General features: G+C 43.6%; 1 protein-coding gene across 3 annotated transcripts in view; it reads right to left on the reverse strand.

Moving 5' to 3' along the window:
- The window catches only part of zgc:171482 (zinc finger protein), a 374,188-nt gene that overhangs the window by 206,655 nt on the left and 148,534 nt on the right, over nucleotides 1-18,999 (reverse strand). For all 3 annotated transcript variants that reach the window (XM_043712993.1, XM_043712992.1, XM_043712994.1), the window contains one exon: nucleotides 17,119-17,322. In XM_043712993.1, the coding sequence (XP_043568928.1) occupies nucleotides 17,119-17,322 (204 nt within the window). The remainder of the gene's footprint in view (nucleotides 1-17,118; nucleotides 17,323-18,999) is intronic.

The raw sequence follows: 18,999 nt of genomic DNA on the forward strand, positions 1-18,999 counted from the left end.
GATCCCTTTCCTCACTATCTCCCTGGGCCACACACCCCCCCCCCCCCAACTTACTAGTTTAAATCCCCCTGAGCAGTTCTAGCAAATTTCCCTGCCAGTATATTAGTCCCCTTCCAATTTAGGTGCAATCCTTCCTTCTTGTACAGGTCACTTATATCCCAAAAGAGATTCCAATGGTCCAAAAATGTGAATCCTTCTCCCATACACCAGCCCCTCAGCCATGCATTCATCTGCTCTATCCTCCTATTCCTTCCCTCACCAGCTCGTAGAACTGAGAGTAATCCAGATATTACTACCCTTGAGGACCTCCTTTTTAAATTTCTGCCCAATTCTCTGTAATCTCCCTTCAGAATCTCAACCTTTACCCTTCCTATATCGTTGGTTCCAATGTGGACAATGACCTCTTGCTGGTCCCTCTACCCTGTGAGAACATTCTGCACCCTCTCTGAGACATCCTTGATCCTGGCACCAGGGAAGCAACACACCATTCTGATTTTTCGCTGCTGGCCACAGAAATGTCTGTCTGTACCTTGGACTACAGAATCCCCTAACACAATAGATCTCTTGGAAGCCGATGTACCCCTAGTTGCATTACAGCCAGTCCTAATGCCAGAAACTTGGCTGTTTGTGCTGTGTTCCCCTGAGAATCCATCACCTCCTATATTTTCCAAAACAGCATGTGACAGTAATAAATCAAATCAAAAATTAAATCAAATCAAATCTGCTGTCCTTACCTGGTCTCGCCTGTGTCTCCACCCTGACAGCAAAATGGTTGACTCTTAACTGCCCTCTGAAATGGCCCAGTAAGTCACTCAGTTTCAGGGCAATTAGGGATGGGTAACAAGTGGCCAATACCATCCACATCAAAGAATACAGAAGAATTCTACATTTTCTAGACACCTTGAAAGATGCCTTTCTTTGAACAGTCATGATTTCAGCACGTCTGAGCCAGCAATATGTTTGTGATTTATAAAAAAATTAGTTGCGCACTGTGAATCGGTTGGGTCAGAATTGATAGAATCTTAGAATTGTGCAACACAGCCGAGGCCACTTGTGTCTCTACAGTCTTCAATCGAATATGAAAAGTTCTTTATGCAGAGGGTGGAGGGTGTTTCAGTTCGCTGTGACCCAACTCACATCATATATAACTCTATCATAGGAAAAAGTGAGGGCTACAGATGCTGGAGATCAGAGTTGAGAGTGTGTTGCTGGAAAAGCACAGCAGGTCAGGCAGCATCCGAGGAGCAGGAAAATCGAGGTTTCGGGCTGGAGCCCTTCATCAGGAATGATACAGACCCTTAGAAAATAGGTGACAGGTTTAGATAAAGGATCTGGATCGGCGCAGGCTTGGAGAATTGAAGAGCCTATTCCTGTGCTGGCATTTTCTTCGTTCTTTTTTCTTTTTGAGCTATTTGGTTTATTTCACACCTCTGCTCCTTCCTTTTCAAATATATATATTTCTCTAGTCTCGAACTGAACTTATTACTAAATTGCTTCCACTGCTCTCATTGGCAGTACATTCCATATCATAGCAACACATTACACAAAAATAGACTGTTCCAGTTTTGCTTTCTTTTATATTTGTTCCTTGGATGTTGCTGGGCAAGCTGCCAGGATTTATTTCCCTTCCTTTATTATACATTGCTGTGGGTCTGGAGTCACATGTAGGCCAGCGCAGGTAAGTTCCTGTTTTGAATACGTTAAGAATGTCAAGTGAGCCAGCCTGGCTCTGTTGGCAGCCCTTTTACTTCCGAAAGTAGGCTGGTTGTGGGTCTGAGTCCCAATGGTTACACGAACACCATTAGCCTCACTTTTAATTCCAATTTTTGTTTTATTAAATTCAAATTTTACCATGTGTGCCCTGGATAGGATTTGAGCTCACGCCTTCAGTCTGAGGTTTTAGCCCAGTGACATTGCCATTCCACCATTGCCTCCCTATACTATCAGCAGCTTCCTTGATATCTTTCATCTCTGCTGATCTCTGTCGTGAACATGTTAAATGACTGAGCCTCTACAGTTCTCTACGACAGAATATTTAAACGATTCCCAAACCTTCTGAATGGTACTGTTTACACATTTTAATGCTGCTTGTGGGATCCTACTCCAGGTAAGACAAAACAGCTGCAACGCTGTCATCATTGCTTGAAGCAGAGGCGCTAAATAAATGCAAGGTTTGCTTATCCTCTGGGAGAGGGGGAGGGATGGGGAGTCGGAGGGGGCTAATGATGTGTACCCAATGTTTCTGATGTTGATGGACAGTCTATCTGTTGTGATGCTTGCAATGTCAGAAATGTGAGTTGCAAGCTGAAAGGACTGGCGTCTTGTCCTACGCGATAGAAACACTCTGTGGCCCTCCAAGTCAGCTCCCTGATCCACATTCCTGTCCTACATTCAGGGATATGTGCTACAATTCAAGGGATATAAATACATGAATGAGGAGAAAGGACTGATTTTCAGAGTGTGAGATTGATGATGCTCTGTCAGAGTACCGCTGGAATCTCTCCAATCAATCTACACTGTACCTGACCTCAAAGTCACCAGCACTGTGACTAAATAAAGATGTGGAAATATAGTTCCCATTTTGAGAACTGCCAGTGTTCCAATGAAAGGCATAGAGTATCAGATGAGATAAATACTCTGCAGCAAACACATCCTCTCCAATTTCTGGGCTATATTCTCAAGTTCAGTATGTTACAGGGAATGCCAAACTGCTTTCATTGACTTGTTCTTTTAGAATATTCTGTTCTTTTCCCTGGTCACTGTAAATGAATACTAGCATTTATCACACTAAATTTTTTTCTCGCACACTGCATAATGAAACACAAGGACTACTGATTTGTCAGGAACCGACCTATTCCAGGGATGCACAGTAATGTGATGAATGTCTGACTAAATAGGATCTGGAATACGCCATTCAGCCCCTCACCATTCACTAGGATCACGCCTGCTCTTCTATATGAACTCCAACCTCCTGCCTTATTCGCACATGTCTTCATTCCCTTTGTGTCTAAAAAGCAACAGATTGTTTTCCTGGACATAACAAAGACTGAGCATGCGTGGCATTTCAACATTGAGAATTCCAAAGACTAGTGAAGAAATTTCTCCTCTCAGTCCAAAATGCCTGACCCCTTATCCTGAGAATATGAACTCTCTCCTCCTGTATCATATCCATATGCTAGCCCTTGGTAACACCAGCTGTAAATACAGCACTGATAACATCCTGTTCGATCTCAATGCCAGTTCACTTAATGCAATGATTCTAAATTAGATAAAATTTTGTCAAACACCCATCCCTAAACGTGCAGGAATTTCCTTCAGTTAAATACTGGAAAATCCAAAAGACATGCTTTGAGCTTTCTGTCATAGTCACCGGTCTTTAGTAATGCAATTCTTGCTAACTAGTTGGCCACCAACCTGGGTGTCAAATGTGTTTCTGTCTGCTTAAATGGAAACCTTAGCTTTTTAAGCCCTAAACGTCGATTTTCCTGCTCCTTGGCTGCTGCCTGACCTGCTGTGCTTTTCCAGCACCACTCTAATCTAAACTCTGGTTTCCAGCATCTGCAGTCCTCACTTTGGCTTAAATGTGTTTCCAAGTTGACCACACATCCACTCCAAAGAGGTAATGATGGAGTTGTATAAGATTTACGTTAGGCCACAGATGGAGTACTGTGTGCAGTTCTGGTCATCACATTCTCGGAAGGATGTGATTACAATAGAGAGGGAGCGGAGGAGGTTCACCAGGATTTTGCCTGGGCTGGAGAGATTCAGCTTTGAAGAGAGACTCGATAATTTGGGGTTAATCTCCTTACAGCAGAGCACACTGAGGGGTGCGGGAAATCTGATTGAGCTGTACAAAGTTCTGAGGGGGATACAATATAGATAGGGGATACAATACAATATAGGGGATGAAACTTCCCTTTCGGTCAATAACTAGGGGGCACAGTTTTAAGATAAGGAGTAGGAGTTTTACACTGGCCTTGAGAAAAAGCATTTTCACCCAAAGGGAGTGGTGTATCTGGAACTTGCTGCCTAAAGGGGTGATAGATACTGAACCCCTCAAAACATTGAGGGAGCGTTTAGATGATCACTTGACTTCCCATCGCATAAAAGGCCAAGTGCTGGAAAATGGGATTACAATTGCTTAATATTTGATGACTAGCATGGATATGATGGGTTGAGGGGCCTCTTTCTGTGCTGTAAAAACTGCAACTGTATGACCGTAAGGAACACCGCCCATCCCATCCCTGAAACATCAATCAGCTCCGCTCCTCCCTTTGCAGATTTAACCTCAACATTCTCCGTCTGAGACCCTAGACTTGACAATTCCTAAATGTTCCTAGCTGACATCTCACTTTTGACTCTCCATAAATTCGAGGCCTTCCAAAACTCTTTTGCCCATGTCTTAAACCGACACCATGTCCTGTTCACCTTCTGCTTGCTGACCTACACTGGCTTCTAGTTCATCGATGTCTCGATTTTTAAAATGCTCATCCTCATTCAGGTCACCCTGTAGCCTCAATCTGTCACCTCCTCTGGCCACACAACTCTCTGAAATCTCTGTGCCCCTCTTATTCTGGCCTTTTGCACTGGGAAAACTGAATTCTGACAGGGTGGCTATGGATAGCATGCTTTCTGTTGTGGGAGAATCTCGAATCAGGGATCACCATTCAAAAAAAATAAGAAACTGCCCATTTAAGGCAGGGATGAGGAGAATTTCCTCTCGCTGTGACTTTGGAATATTTTTAAGGCCGGACGGATAGATTCATGCTAAGGAAGGGACTGAAAGATTATCAGGATTTGGTGGGAATGTGGAGTTAGCTATCAGCAACAAACAAAAACAGAAATTGCTGGAGAAACTCAGCAGGTCCAGCAGCTTCTGTGGAGAGAGAAAATAGTTAATGTTTCGAGTCCAGTGACCATTCTTCAGAACTGGAGCAGCTACGAAACTTGCTGTTTATGCTGATGATGGAGGTTGTGGACTGAAGGGGGCAAGGATTCAAGAGAATAAAGGGAATATGGGGATGATGGTCTAATAGCATTATCCTGGATTATTACTCCAGACACCAAGATAAATTTCCAGGACATGTGTTCAAACCCCATCATGGAAGATGATGGAATTTGAATTCAATAAAAATCTTGAATTAAGAGCCTAATGATAACTGTTGTCAATCGTTGGGAAAAACCCATTGGGTTCACTAAGGTCCTTTAGGGAAGACACTACCATCCTTATCTGGTCTGGTCTACATGTGATTCCAGACCCACAGTAATGTTACTCCCAACTGCCTTCTGGGTAAATGGGTGGCCTAGTCAGTGATGCCCTCAACCCATGAATTAATAAATAAAATGGAGTGGTTCGGAGAGGAAACCCAGAGAGAGATGGACAATAAATGCTGGCCTATCCAATGAGACCCATATCCCATGATTAAATGGGAAAGAAGCAGAAAGGAGACCATGGCTCATGCCTTCTATTTTTTTAAAGACATCCAGTTTTCCATGATTCTGCAAAAGTCTGACCCACATACGTTCGATGTGGTTACCTCATGAAAATAATGTTTTTAAGTTAACGCAAATCAGGGCAGGACTTATACATTTTATGGTAAGGTCCTGGGGAGTGTTGCTGAACAAAGAGACCTTGGAGTGCAGGTTCATAGTTGCTTGAAAGTGGAGTCACAGGAAGATAGGATAATGAAGACGACATTTGGCATGCTTTCCTTTATTGGTTAGAGTATTGAGTATAGAAGTTGGGAGATCATGTTGTGGCTGTACGAGACATTGGTTCAGCCACTTTTGGAAATATTGTGCAATTCTGGTCTCCCTGCTACAGGAAGGATGTTGTGAAACTTGAGAAAAGATTTAAAAGGATGTTGCCAGGATTTGAGGATTTGAGCTATAGGGAGAGGCTGAACAGGCTGGGGCTGTTTCCCCTGGAGCATCGGAGGTTGAGGGATGACTTTATAGAGATTTCTAAAATCATGAGGGGCACAAAAAGGATAAATGGGCAAGTTCTTTTCCCTGGGATGGGAGTGTCGAAAACTAATAGGGCATAGGTTTAAGGTGAGAAGGGAAAGATTTAAAAGGGTCCTAATGGGCAACTTTTTCGCATAGAGGGTGGTGTGTGTATGGAATGCCAGAGGAAGTGGTGGAAGCTGGTACAATTACAACACTTAAAAGGCATCTGGATGGGTATATGAATAGGAAGGGTTTGGAGGGATATGGGCCAAATTGGACTAGATTTATTTAAGATATCTAGTTGGCATGGATAAGTTGGACCGAAGGGTCTATTTCCATGCTATATGCCTCTATGTCTCTATAACTTGTGCAAAGTTTACTTCAATGGAAATATTCTATCTTGCTGGTATTTTTTCAGTTTTACCCAAGGCAGTCCCTCTGCCACTCCACAGGGCTCCTTATCAAAGGAAAAGTATACTGGTGTTGGAGGCAGTTCAGAGAAGGTTCACTAGGGTTCATCCTGAGAATGGAGCAACTGTTTTGTGAGGAGACGTTCAGCAGGTTGAGTCTGTAGTCATTGGAGTTTAGAAAACTGAGAAGCAACCTGATTGAAACATACAAAATTCTTAGATGACTTGGTGAGGTGGATGTGGAGAAGTTGTTTGCCCTAATGGGAGAGTCTAGGTCCAGAGGACATCGTCTCAGAAAAAAAGGGGGTCACCCATTGAAGACACGGATGAGGAGGAACCTCTTCGCTCAGAAAAGAGTGAATCTGTGGAATATTTTACCTCAAGGTTGCATCATTAAATATATTTAAGGCTGACAGGGACAGAATTTTAATCAGTGTGGGAATCAAGGGTTATGGGGAAAAGGAAGGAAAGTGGAGTTGAGGATCCTGTTGAATGTTGGATCAGGCTTGAGGGGCTGAATGGCTTACTCCTGTTGCTACTGCTTCTGGTGGTATAGAGTCAAGGATTATCAAATCAGCTGTGATCTTATTGAGTGCTCGAGCAGGACTGTTGGGCTGAATGGCCTGCTCTGTTCCTGTGTTTTATGGTTATGAGGCATATGAATCCTTTGTTATTACAGAAGACTTAATTTTGTCAATTTAGTTAATTATTGTCACAAAACTCCAATCAGATCTCCTTCAAAGCAAATGAGAGAAGTATTGTGTTCGAATAACATTTCTTACCATAGGGTGTTCGCCCGAGGAGACCAGTTTATCCCTTTGAATGGGGTTTACATTAGCATGTTGCGTGTTTGTGGATACACTTGACTTGAACTCTGTTTAAAGGAATGGATTTTGAATCAGTTAGTCAGGCCGATGTTCTGAGATTTGCCAAGCTGTCTTTTCATAAAGATACCTTTAGGATATAAAAAAGAATTCAACATCGGATAAAAAAAAACTAAGATGATTCCTGACTGAAGTAAGTTTTTCTTCAGCTGCAATACTCAAGTATAATTGTTTTTATTTGATTTGTTTTTTTGATTAAGATGTGATGATGCAATTATTCGTCTAAGGCCACTTATCAAAATTAGAATCTGGGAAAGAAAGGTCAGACTGTCTGTCCTTATGATGGATGACTGGACTTGCGAAGATTGTTGGCAACAATGTTGTCTACCTTTAATAAGGAAAGATTTATGATTGTAGACATTTTTAATCAATCTGTCATAACACACCTCTGGGACAGGTAGAACTCAAACTGAGGCCTATCGGGTTTAGAAACAGAGACACAAACGCTGTTCTACAACAGAGTTAAGACTATACCACTGTCTGTTTTGACTGCCTTCATTTTATTTTGTGTGTCCGATTCATTTGCCTGTTTCAGGAGATTGGTCCTTTTTAGTCAGGAAATTTGTATATGTTTACTTCAAAAGAACCCTGACTGCCAATTCTGAAAGAAAGTCTTGCACCTGTATAGTGACTATCAAAATCCAGGGCACTGAAGAACATTTTACAGCCATAGAAGTCACTGTGAAATGTAGTCACAGTTCAACATAGGAAATATGGCAGCCAATTTGCATACGGGAAGTTCCCACAAAAGGGCAGTGATAGCAGAAATCTATTTTAGTGATGCTGTTTGATGGATACATATGTGTGTCAGTGCAGGTGGGGGGGGGGGGGAAGTGCACAGATCTCCTTCAGAACAGTATCGTGGAATGTTTCACCTCCATTTGTGAGGGTCTATTGGGAGTCAAGTGTCAGTCTCTCATCCATGAGACAACATCTGTGCCAGTGTAGCCTCTAACTATCAATGTGCATGTTCAGTTCTCTGCAATGGACACTGAGCTCATGGCCTTCAGGTGAAAGTCTATTAACTACCAAGGGACGGCATGGTAGCTCAGTGGTTAGCACTGTTGCCTCACAGTGCCAGGGACCTGGGTTCAATTCCTGCCTCAGGCGACTAACTGCGTGGAGTTTGCATGTTTTCCCTGTGTCTGTGTGGGTTTCCTCCCACAGTCCAAAGATGTGCAGATTAGGTGAATTGGCCATACTAAATTGCCTATAGTGTTCAGGGTGTGTAGGTTAGGTGCATTAGTCAGGGGAATGGGTCTGTGTGGACTTGATGGGCCGAAGGGCCTGTTTCCATACTGTAGGGATTCTATATCAAGCCAACCATGACAGTCTGGATCCTACTCATCCCAACCAGTGTGAAGGGGACAAGACCCGGAGGGACATTAAATGTGGGATTACTTTGGAAACCTCAGGGAGGGGAGCAGCAGTGAATGTTCAGGGCCTAGAAAAGTAATCCAGGCTGTTTTAACTCCAGGATCTGACCCTCTGAGATTGCAAAACCCTACCTCCCCAGGCGCAATCTGATTCTTGGACATTTCTATTTAATAAGGTACCATTCATAGATATGCAATGTTCCATTCATCAACATCTATAACCCCTTTGATAGTTCCAAGAGCAAACTAGATGTTTTCCTTTGTTCAAGGTGACCCTGATCATTTCTAATTTCATTTAGTTTCAAGTTTCTAAATGAGTGTGAATAACGCCTCCCAGACATCAAATCATCTGCCTTCTCTGTGCTGGACGTTGTACTCTTGATGAAAATGAACAAATAAAAGCTCTTTCCTGCTTTGTAACAACGTTCCTATTCTCTTCCAGTGCCTAGAATTAATCTGCAGGAACAACACTGTGAGGTTCTATTTTGTCTGGAGGTATTTTTGTGAGCCTCTCTCCATTTTTCTTTGAAAGTACTGATTGCTGCTGGCGACTAAGTGGATTGAGCTCACGCAGTAATCTTCTCTTGCAAGCTGAATTTCTGACCTGGTCTTTAATCCTTTGTCTTTCGCAAAATAGAACATAAGAACTAGGAGCAGGAGTAGGCCATCTGGTCCTTCAAGCCTGTTGCGCTGATCTTTTTGTGGATTCCTCAGCTCCACTTACTCACCCTCTCACTGTATCCCTTAATTCCTTTATTGTTCAAGAAAAATCTATCTTAGCTTTAAAATCATTTACCGAAGCAACGTCAACTGCTTCACTGGTCAGGGATTCCATAGATTCACAACCCTTTGGATGAAGAGGTTCCTTCCCAATTCAGTCCTAAATTTTTCCTTTTGTTCACTCCGGTGACACGGACAGCACTGGCGTTCCAGTTAGCTGTGACCCAATTAACATCACATATAAACTCTATTGTAGGAAAAAGTCAGGGCTGCAGATGCTGGAGATCAGAGTCGAGAGTGTGGTGCTGGAAAAGCACAGCAGGTCAGGCAGCATCCGAGGAGTAGGAGAATCGGCATTTCGGTCATAAGCCCTTCATCAGGAATGCCCGTATGTCCGAAATGTCGACTCTCCTGCTCTTCGGATGCTGCCTGACCTGCTGTGCTTTTCCAGCACCACACTCGTAACTCTATCATAAACTCAATGTCTTGCACAAAGGCAAATATCTGAGATGCCTTCTTAACCATCTTATTTGCCTCTCCTGCTGTCTTCAAGTATATATAGACATATACACAGGCCTCTCTGGGCCTTTGTACTTCATAGGGTCGACCATTTAATGTGTTCTCTGTGCTCTGTTAAACCTCCAAAGTGTATCACCTCACACTTCTTGACATTGAATTTCCTTTTCCACGGGTCTAGGTAACTGGCATTGGAACACATTAGTTAGATACACTGGTTAGTTCCCTTTGTATCTTGATGATGTGGAGGTGCTGGCGTTGGACTGGGGTGCACAAACTCAGAAGTCACATGACATCAGGTTATCGTCCAACAGGTTTATTCAGAGCGCTGCTCTGAAAGCTTCTGATTTCAAATAAACCTGTTGGACTATAACCTGGTGTCATGTGACTTCTGACTACATCCTGATGGGTAGAGCTGATCACATGGTGTCCATTAACCCTTTCAGGTACAAAAGGCAACAGTGGGATTTCTGGCTTGCTAGACAAATGCCAGAGTGTGCAACCTGTACTGGGTGCCATATCGCTGCTTCATTAGATGTTGCAGACAAGGCTGAATGAATCGTAGCCAATGCAGAACCACAACATTCTCCAGCGACAGGGACATCTCTTCATTCTCGCCAAGATGTAAAGTGTGATGACCCTATGGAAATGGATCAGGCTTCTGCTCGGTAGTGACACTTTGATACAATTGTCTAGCTTGCTGATGTATTTCAGCTATTGGTTAACTTGGACCACATTAACATGCACCCAGACCTACAGGTAGGCCAGACCAGGTCACGATGACAGATTTCCTTCTCTGAAGGACACCTGGTCACTTTGTATTACATGATTTTGGCTGCTTGGTCACTTGGTAGAATTTTTGTTTCTAATTTTGTTTTAAAAAACTCAAATTCACAACCCATCTACTAACTTTCCTTGAATTATGAGTATCTGTTTTCCAGTAATTTGCCGAGCTCTTAAAGTGAATTCTAGATCACGAAGCCTCAAACTGCTGTGGTGCGAGGCAGTTTCATTCTCTTGATCATTAGTTCACTGCAAGAATTGCCAGTCTACTATATCCACATGATGGGATCTCCCTGGATGATTTCACAGTTTGGCATGTGAGCAGAAATCTATGCAGAATGGTGCGTTATCTACCACATTACTCGACGTTCTTACCTATTTCAAAAACCTTGATTTACAATATGCGCTTCAATGAATCTTGGCTTCTCACTGGAGTGGGACATTTTTCACTGCAATTAAGCTGCAGGCATTTATGTTAAAAAAAACATTCACTTCCAGTGAGTATTTTGCGATCAATTTCTAGCCCTAGGTTTTATTCCATGCTCAGATATATTTCCACATTTCAGAGATGATGCCAAAGGCAAAACTACAGGCTGAGCCTGTTGTCAAGGGAAGAGGATGGGGGGAAGAGGGTTGGTGATGGGTAGGAATGGGAACAAAACCCCAAATGTTGATAAAATGTAATGGTGGAAAGAGGTCAAGACCCATGGGAGGGAAGGGGCAGCATCAGCAAGGGGGGGGGGGGGGGACTATCCTTTCACTTTTGTGGGTCTACATCAAAACTACAGACATAGAATCATAATCACAAATTATTACAGCACAGAAACAAACCCTTCAGTCCAACTTCTCCATAGCAACCACATATCCTAAATTAATCTAGTCCCTTTTGGCCCATTTCCCTCTAAACTCTTCATATTCGTGAAGACCATTCAACCTACCTCCCTTGTACCTTTCATGACATCCAGTTAAACACTGAGTGCTCACTAATGTTTTATGGGCAGTATGAATTTCTGACAAAGCAATGGCCATGCAGCCAGAATATTCTCCACTTTTTATTGGACCCCAGTGTAGCCTTTTGAGTCACTGGGGATTGATAGTCAGCCTGACCATCTCTTACTATGCAAACAAGGTACAGTCCTTTGGGGTTGTCACACACATTGGAAATGGTGGACATTCACATGTGGTCAGTGAGATGCTGCTCATGCAGCCACTCCTGCACTCTGAAGTAAGTGCCAAGGGATTGGGGCTGGAACTTTCCGGGAGACCTGAATGGAAAAGGGTTGCCCAGTCTCACTGACCCTCTTAGCTGTGCAATTCACCGTGTTGGACATGTCTGGGAATGTTAAAACAAGACTCAATGGTAACGACCACAGTAGCCTCAGTGTCAAAGCTTGGACATAGTGAGAACTGCAGATACTGGAGAGCCACAGTGGATAAAGAATGGAGCTAGAAGGAAAGTCCTGTTGAAAGGTTCTGACCAGAAATGCTGACTCCCCTTCTCCTTTGATGCTGCTTGATCTGCTGTGCTTTATCCAGCGCCACTCTTTATCCACTCAGTGCCAAAGCTTCCATGCAAATGATGGGGTGAGATACAACAGCATAACTTGGCAATGTAAGGAAAGGGCGGGCAGAACATGCAACAGAAATAAAGAAATCCTGCATCTACACTGTCTGAACCTTGATGAAATTCTGGCCTGTAAGCCCTCCCAGATGTTGCGTTATGTCTTACACTCAGTATCCCTTCCATAAGAAAGAGGAGTAGGCAGTTCAGCACCTCAAGCCTACTTCATCATTCAACACCATTAGGTTGATCTCACCTTGGCCTCAACTCCACTTTCCATAATCCTTCAACTAATTAAAAATCTGAGATCTCCTCCTTAAATTTACTCAGTGTATTGACATCCACTGCATTCTGGGGTCAAGACTTCCTCAGATTCATGATCCTTTGAGAGACATAATTCCTCCTTAGCTCTTAAATCTGCTACCCCATAGCCCTTAAATCGATGGTCTCTCGTTCTAGATTTCCCCCACATGAGGAAACATCCTCTCCTTGCCTACTTTGTCAATCCACTTTAGCATCATATAGACCTCAATTAGAGAGAGAGAGAGAGCGAGAGAGAAAGCGAGAGAGAGCGAGAGAGAGAGAGAGCGAGAGAGCGAGAGAGAGCGAGAGAGAATGCGTGACTGGGTGTGCAAGTATGATGGACACACTCTATCAAGCCTCCACAGACACACTCACACACAGTCTCTCTCTCTCACACACACACGACTATGGGGTGAATTTGCATTTGCAGATTTATATTTGGAAATGCATTCTATTTTGTTCAAAAAGCACACAATCTGCAGACAGACAATCCATGGGACATTTATAAATTCCTACTTTGGAAACAGAACTAGTCTGACTCAAAGTTGGGATACAGAAAGACTCTAACCTCACACCTTTAATGTATTGTCTGAGCTGAGATGGCACCTTTTTAAAATACTGATAAAACCTTATGTTATCTCGGGACTGTGACTTGAAAGCAATTCTGGGATTTACATATTAATTCAAGGTTTGTGCGAAGATTTGTAGCTCGGGTGCTCGTTGTTGTGGTTCTGTTCGCCGAGCTGGGAATTTGTGTTGCAGATGTTTTGTCCCCTGCCTAGGTGACATCCTCAGTGCTTGGGAGCCTCCTGTGAAGCACTTCTGTGTTGTTTCCTCTGGCATTTATAGTGGTTTGTCTCTGCCGCTTCCGGTTGTCAGTTCCAGCTGTCCGCTGCAGTAGTTGGTATATTGGGTCCAGGTCGATGTGTTTGTTGATAGAATCTGTGGATGAGCGCTGACCCAATATACCGGTCACTATAGCGGACAGCTGGAACTGACAACCGGAAGCGGCAGAGACAAACCACTATAAATGCCGAAGGAAACAACACAGAAGCGCTTCACAGGAGGCTCCCAAGCACTAAGGATGTCACCTAGACAGGGGACGAAATGTCTGCAACACAAATTCCTAGCTTTACATATTAATCAACTGAAACCTGCAACTCATTCAAAGCGATTAAAGACTTAACAACAATCTAAGTTTGTTCAATACATCAGTTGTATGACACTCTGATCTTTTACTATAAAGTCTGTGTCCTATGATCAAGCACTCTGAAAACTTGTACTTTCAAATAAATCTGTTGGACTGTAACCTGGTGTGGTGTGATTTTTAACTTAGTCCACCCCAGTCCAACACTGTCATTTCCACATCATCCTTCCACAGGTAAGGGGACCAAAACATTATACAGTTTTACCTTGAGAAGCACACTCATGACACCATCGCTATGTCATAGATCTGGCCTGCTAGTATTAGGGCAGCACTTTACTGGGGATCACATGAAACATGACATGCTATTGAAAATGTATTACTCTGCATAACTCAAAAGTTTAATTCATCCAAACACTGATGTGCCTGCGATTGTAATGTCTATACACTAGTCAATTGTATTACATGAGTCTGTTGGATTTTTCAAAACCATATTATCCAGGCCCAGTTTCTTAGTCACATTGCCACATCAGCTCAAGATACTCTTCCAGGGACAAAACTCAGATCACTGGGTGTCCGTCATTCTATGTATAAACCACCTGAATACTTTGATTAGATTCCAGTTTGTAACTCACTAGGTATCTGTTATTCGATATATGAACCACACAAACACTTCAAACAGATTCCAGTCTGTAACTCCTTCTTGGATATCTGTTGTTTGATATATAAACTACCTGAACCCTTCAATTCAATTCCAGTCTGTAACTCACTACCAGTTATCTGTTATTCTCTGTGAACCACCCCGAACCCCTCATTTAGATTCCAGTCTGTAACTCACTCCTTATCTCTCATTTATATATGCTCGGCTAAGCCCTCCACTGGTTCCAGTTTGTAAGTCGATCTCAGATATATATTATTCTATATGTAAACATCCAAACACCTTGATTAAGCCCCAGCCTGTACCTCACTCACTGGTATTTGTTATTCCTTCTTCAATTTACCAACACCATAAATTGTTAATACCTATTTCTCCTGTCCCATCAATACAAATCAGTCAACATGTAACGGCTGGAACATGAGTAATAAAAGCCTCTGTGCTACAATGCTTGACTTGGTAGCATAAAGTTAGATTATACACTTATACCCATTAAATCAAATGTAGTACCTATTGAATTATTCCAAATGCTTGATTCCAGATTAGTCTAATAGCTGGACTGCAGTTATGAAGGAATGGATTTGGTTCATTGTTATCCATCAGTAAGGGACAGTGACAAAGCTATTTCTGATGGTATTTTAATGCACATCCTGGCTGACGCCCAGGTGATAAAAAAAACTTACATTTACATAGCATCTTTTGTTGCCTCAGGATATCACAAAGGACTTTACAGCTAATGAAGGGTAGCAATTGTCTTTGTTTGTATACTGGTTGAATTCATTATAGACCACGACGACACATTAAGGCCAAACTGATATCCACTCAAAGCAGGAAGAAGAGAAGAGAACTTGCATTTACTTTGACAGTGCCTGTCATAACCTTACAGCATCACAAATTGGTTCGCAGCCAATGAATTGCTTTCTGAAGTGGATCCATTCTTGACATGTAGGAAGCATGATAGCCAGCATGTGCACAGCAGGACATGACAATTATCTGATAATCTTTCACCCTGGGGTATTCAGTCACGCATTGCAAACTTCCAACACTGTCCTTCGGGACCATGGCTCATGGGGCCTTAGTTTAACATTCACCCCAAAGCCAGTACCTCTGACAGTGCAGCATGATGGCAGTCCTGCCTTGGGAATGTCATCCCGGATTTCAATGTTTATAAACCTTGCTCAGGGTTTAACACACCATTGTCTGACTCAGTGGTTACCCACCGAGCCACAGCTGATAGAGAGCATGAGGCTAGCATCTAGCAGCTGAAAGGCAAGCTTAACTTTGATTACTCGGATGTTCTTTAAGTATTAGTTTATTTACTTCATTGGCAGCAATAAACCAAAGCCAATATTGTGACTGAATTCACAACCACTTAGCCTCAGACAACTGTTGTGTAAATCTTTAACCATGTTGCCAAGCAGTCAATAGATTTTTGGAAAGGGTGTGGGACAAAAGACAACTAAATGGAGTTGAAATGAGGTTGAGTCATTCCTTTGAAGTAGATGCTGGGAAAGTATCTCCCTTAGGCTGGGGAGTCTTGGACATGGAGTCACAGCTCAGAATAAAAGGGTCAGCCCTTTAGGATGGAGACGAGGGAGAAATGAGGGTTTGAGGGCCTGAATGGCCTACTCAAATTGCTTATGTTCTTGTCATCCAACAGAGAGCCCACCCCTCCTCCGCAGCAGCAGCAGCATCACCAGGGAGGGAGCTAGTGGCTGGTGCTGGAACACACAGGATCCAGGAGGGACACAGGCCGCAGGACAGGAGGGTCTGTGCAGCGTTGTAGGGGGACGGAGGGGTAGTGTGGTCAATGGAGAATGTGGATTAGAAGACAGGGCTCGTCCCCTCTCTCACACCCCCTCCCCCTGCCTGCCTTGATCAGGCACTGAGCATCTCTGACCCCCACCCTCACTCCCACACCTCAGTCACCCAGCTGGAGACTCTGGTTAACTGCCACAGAGAGGGTGTACCGGTGTTGACATGGTCCTCGGGGTGACCTCACTGGGCACAGGCCATCCTGCTCTGGTGTAGGGCGAAGGCACAGCATCCTCCTGCCCGCCTAAATACCCTCCCCATCACCCAAGCACTCCAGGTGCGTAATAACATTCCCACCAATGGCCTCAGGAATCTCAACATTTAATCAAAGGCCTTTTCTGCTAATCCACATGTTGTAGGGCCTGATCCTATATTGTACAACTCTCTGTCCACCGGGTTTCAGATAAGCAGAGTTTTACAGCTGTTAGGATTTGAAATGCGGTGCCTGGGAGAGTGGTGAAAGTGGATTCCAGAGGAAGGTTTCAAAAGAGAGCCGGATATGTATTTGACAGTGATGAAGTTAAAGGGCTATGGAGGTAGGGCTGGAGAATGGGAGTAGTTGGGTACCTCTTTCGGGAGCCAATACAGACATGATGGGTCGAATGGCCACTTTCTGTACTGTACAATTCTATGGTTGTGGGCAGTCGGTTGATTTTGCAACAGTGGAGGGAGGTGGGGGATGAGGTCAAGCTGCATTTTGTCGGTAACTCATGGTGAGGCCTGAACAGTGCATGATGTCACAGAGAGCTGGCAACTATTGGGAGAGGAAACCTACAGTGTAACGTTTTGCTCAGCTTGGATTAATAAGCGGAAGAACTGCCTTGAAGGAAGGAAAGAAAGGGAGCAAGATCAAACAGCAACTGTATAAATATTTGATGAAGTGAGAAAAAGCAAGAGAGAGAGAAAATCAAGTTTTGCTTCGTAAAATATTGAGGATGCTTCGGAGAATCTGGGACTTAAGCCAAAAGGAGAGTCTTAAGAAAAGCAAGCAGCCACATGTACCTCTGAGGGCTTCTGAATCCAGGGTCTCACCGAGCTGCTCCAAGAGTTTGGCTCTGGCTGCATTCTTCTTGTGTTTCTTGCCCTCATAGTGCTGCTGGGCCATCATCGGGTTGTTGAACCAGGCACTACACAGCTGGCAGAACTTCTCTGTGGTGGGACCTGAGAAGATGGGAGCTACAGGTTGCAGCACGTCAGGAGGAGACTCTGGGATATAAAATAATAATTACAGGGTAAATATCATATCTACCAAAACAACCCCACAAAGAACGAGTACAGCTGTGAAACAGGCAATTCTGTCTGCTCCCATTCTATCCTACCCCTCTCCGCCTTCCAAAATATCAATTCCCTTTCCTCTCGCTTGCAAGGAACTTGCATTTATCTAGCGCCCTTCACCTCTTTCCCCAATGACCATTCCTGGTGGCATTTGCCACCTTCACCAGCATGTGAGGGTCACTGCCACCAGTCCTCCTTTGTCTGGAGCTGATCTCGAGATTAGGGACAGAGGATGCAGCCCCATGGATTGTGAACAGAGGAGGCTCTTAGATGAGAAGGTTTGTCACATGATAGCAATTAGTACAATTACAACTGGTGAGCCGGAATCACTAGAACCTTAACGAACTAGTCCAGGCACATCTGTTCCCTCTGAAAACTAGGGAGAACGCCCTTGGGGGAGTGTGTGCGAGATTGATGTAACGTGAACATTAACCTTCAAGGATGTCCCAAAGCATTTCCCAAGAATTGTTTTACAGTCTGAAGTACAGTCATAGTTGTAATGTCAGAAATGTGACAGCCATTGCTTGCATAGCAAGCTCTCACAAACAGCAATGACATCATCTGTTTTTGAGCACTTGTGTGTTGAGGGATAACTATTGGGCAGGACAACGGGCAGAACTACAGTACTTTGAAATACTGTTATGGGATCTTTTACCGCCCAACCTGAAATAGGATAGGCACAGTCCTGGTTTAACAGCTCAGCTGAAAGGCTGCTGAGAGTGAGGAGTTCCCTGAGTTTATTGATAAATGAAACCAGGAAGGGATTAGGAATCCTTCTCTCTCTTTGATACTGTTCATATGGAAATTGGAATATTGTTACTGGATATGAATCTCTGGACCACAGACCTCCAACCTGGAGATCTGAGGCTGATGTTTCATGATGCAAGAGTTAGGAAAATCTTCTGTTCTGCCTGGAGGTTGGCAAACGTGGTGCCACTGTTTAAGAAGGATGGTAAGGACAAGTGAGCCTGACATTGTTGGTGGGCAAGTTGTTGGAGGGAATCCTGAGGGACAGGATGTACATGTATTTGGAAAGGCAAGGACTCACTGTTTAAGAAGGGTGGTAAGGACAAGCCAAGGAACTATAGACAAGTGAGCCTGACATTGGTGGGCAAGTTGTTGGAGGGAATCCTGAGGGACAGGATGTACATGTATTTGGAAAGGCAAGGACTGATTAGGGATAGTCAACATGGCTTTCTGCGTGGGAAATCATGTCTCACAACTTGATTGAGTTTTTTGAGGAAGTAACAAAGAGGATTGATGAGGGCAGAGTGTTAGATGTGATCTATATGGATTTCAGTTAGGCATTTGACAAGGTTCCCCATGGGAGATTGATTAGCAAGGTTAGATCTCACAGAATACAAGGAGAACTATCCATTTTGATACAGAACTGGCTCAAAGGTAGAAGACAGAGCATGGTGGTGGAAGTGAATTTTTCAGACTGGAGGACTGTGACCAGTGGAGTGCCACAATGATCGGTGCTGGGTCCTCTACTTTTTGTCATTTACATAAAAGGACATTGGTTAGGCCACTGTTGGAATATTGTGTGCAATTCTGGTCTCCTTCCTATCGAAAAGATGTTGTGAAACTTGAAAGGGTTCAGAAAAG

Source organism: Chiloscyllium plagiosum, chromosome 22, assembly GCF_004010195.1.
Source record: "Chiloscyllium plagiosum isolate BGI_BamShark_2017 chromosome 22, ASM401019v2, whole genome shotgun sequence".
Taxonomy (NCBI): domain Eukaryota; kingdom Metazoa; phylum Chordata; class Chondrichthyes; order Orectolobiformes; family Hemiscylliidae; genus Chiloscyllium; species Chiloscyllium plagiosum.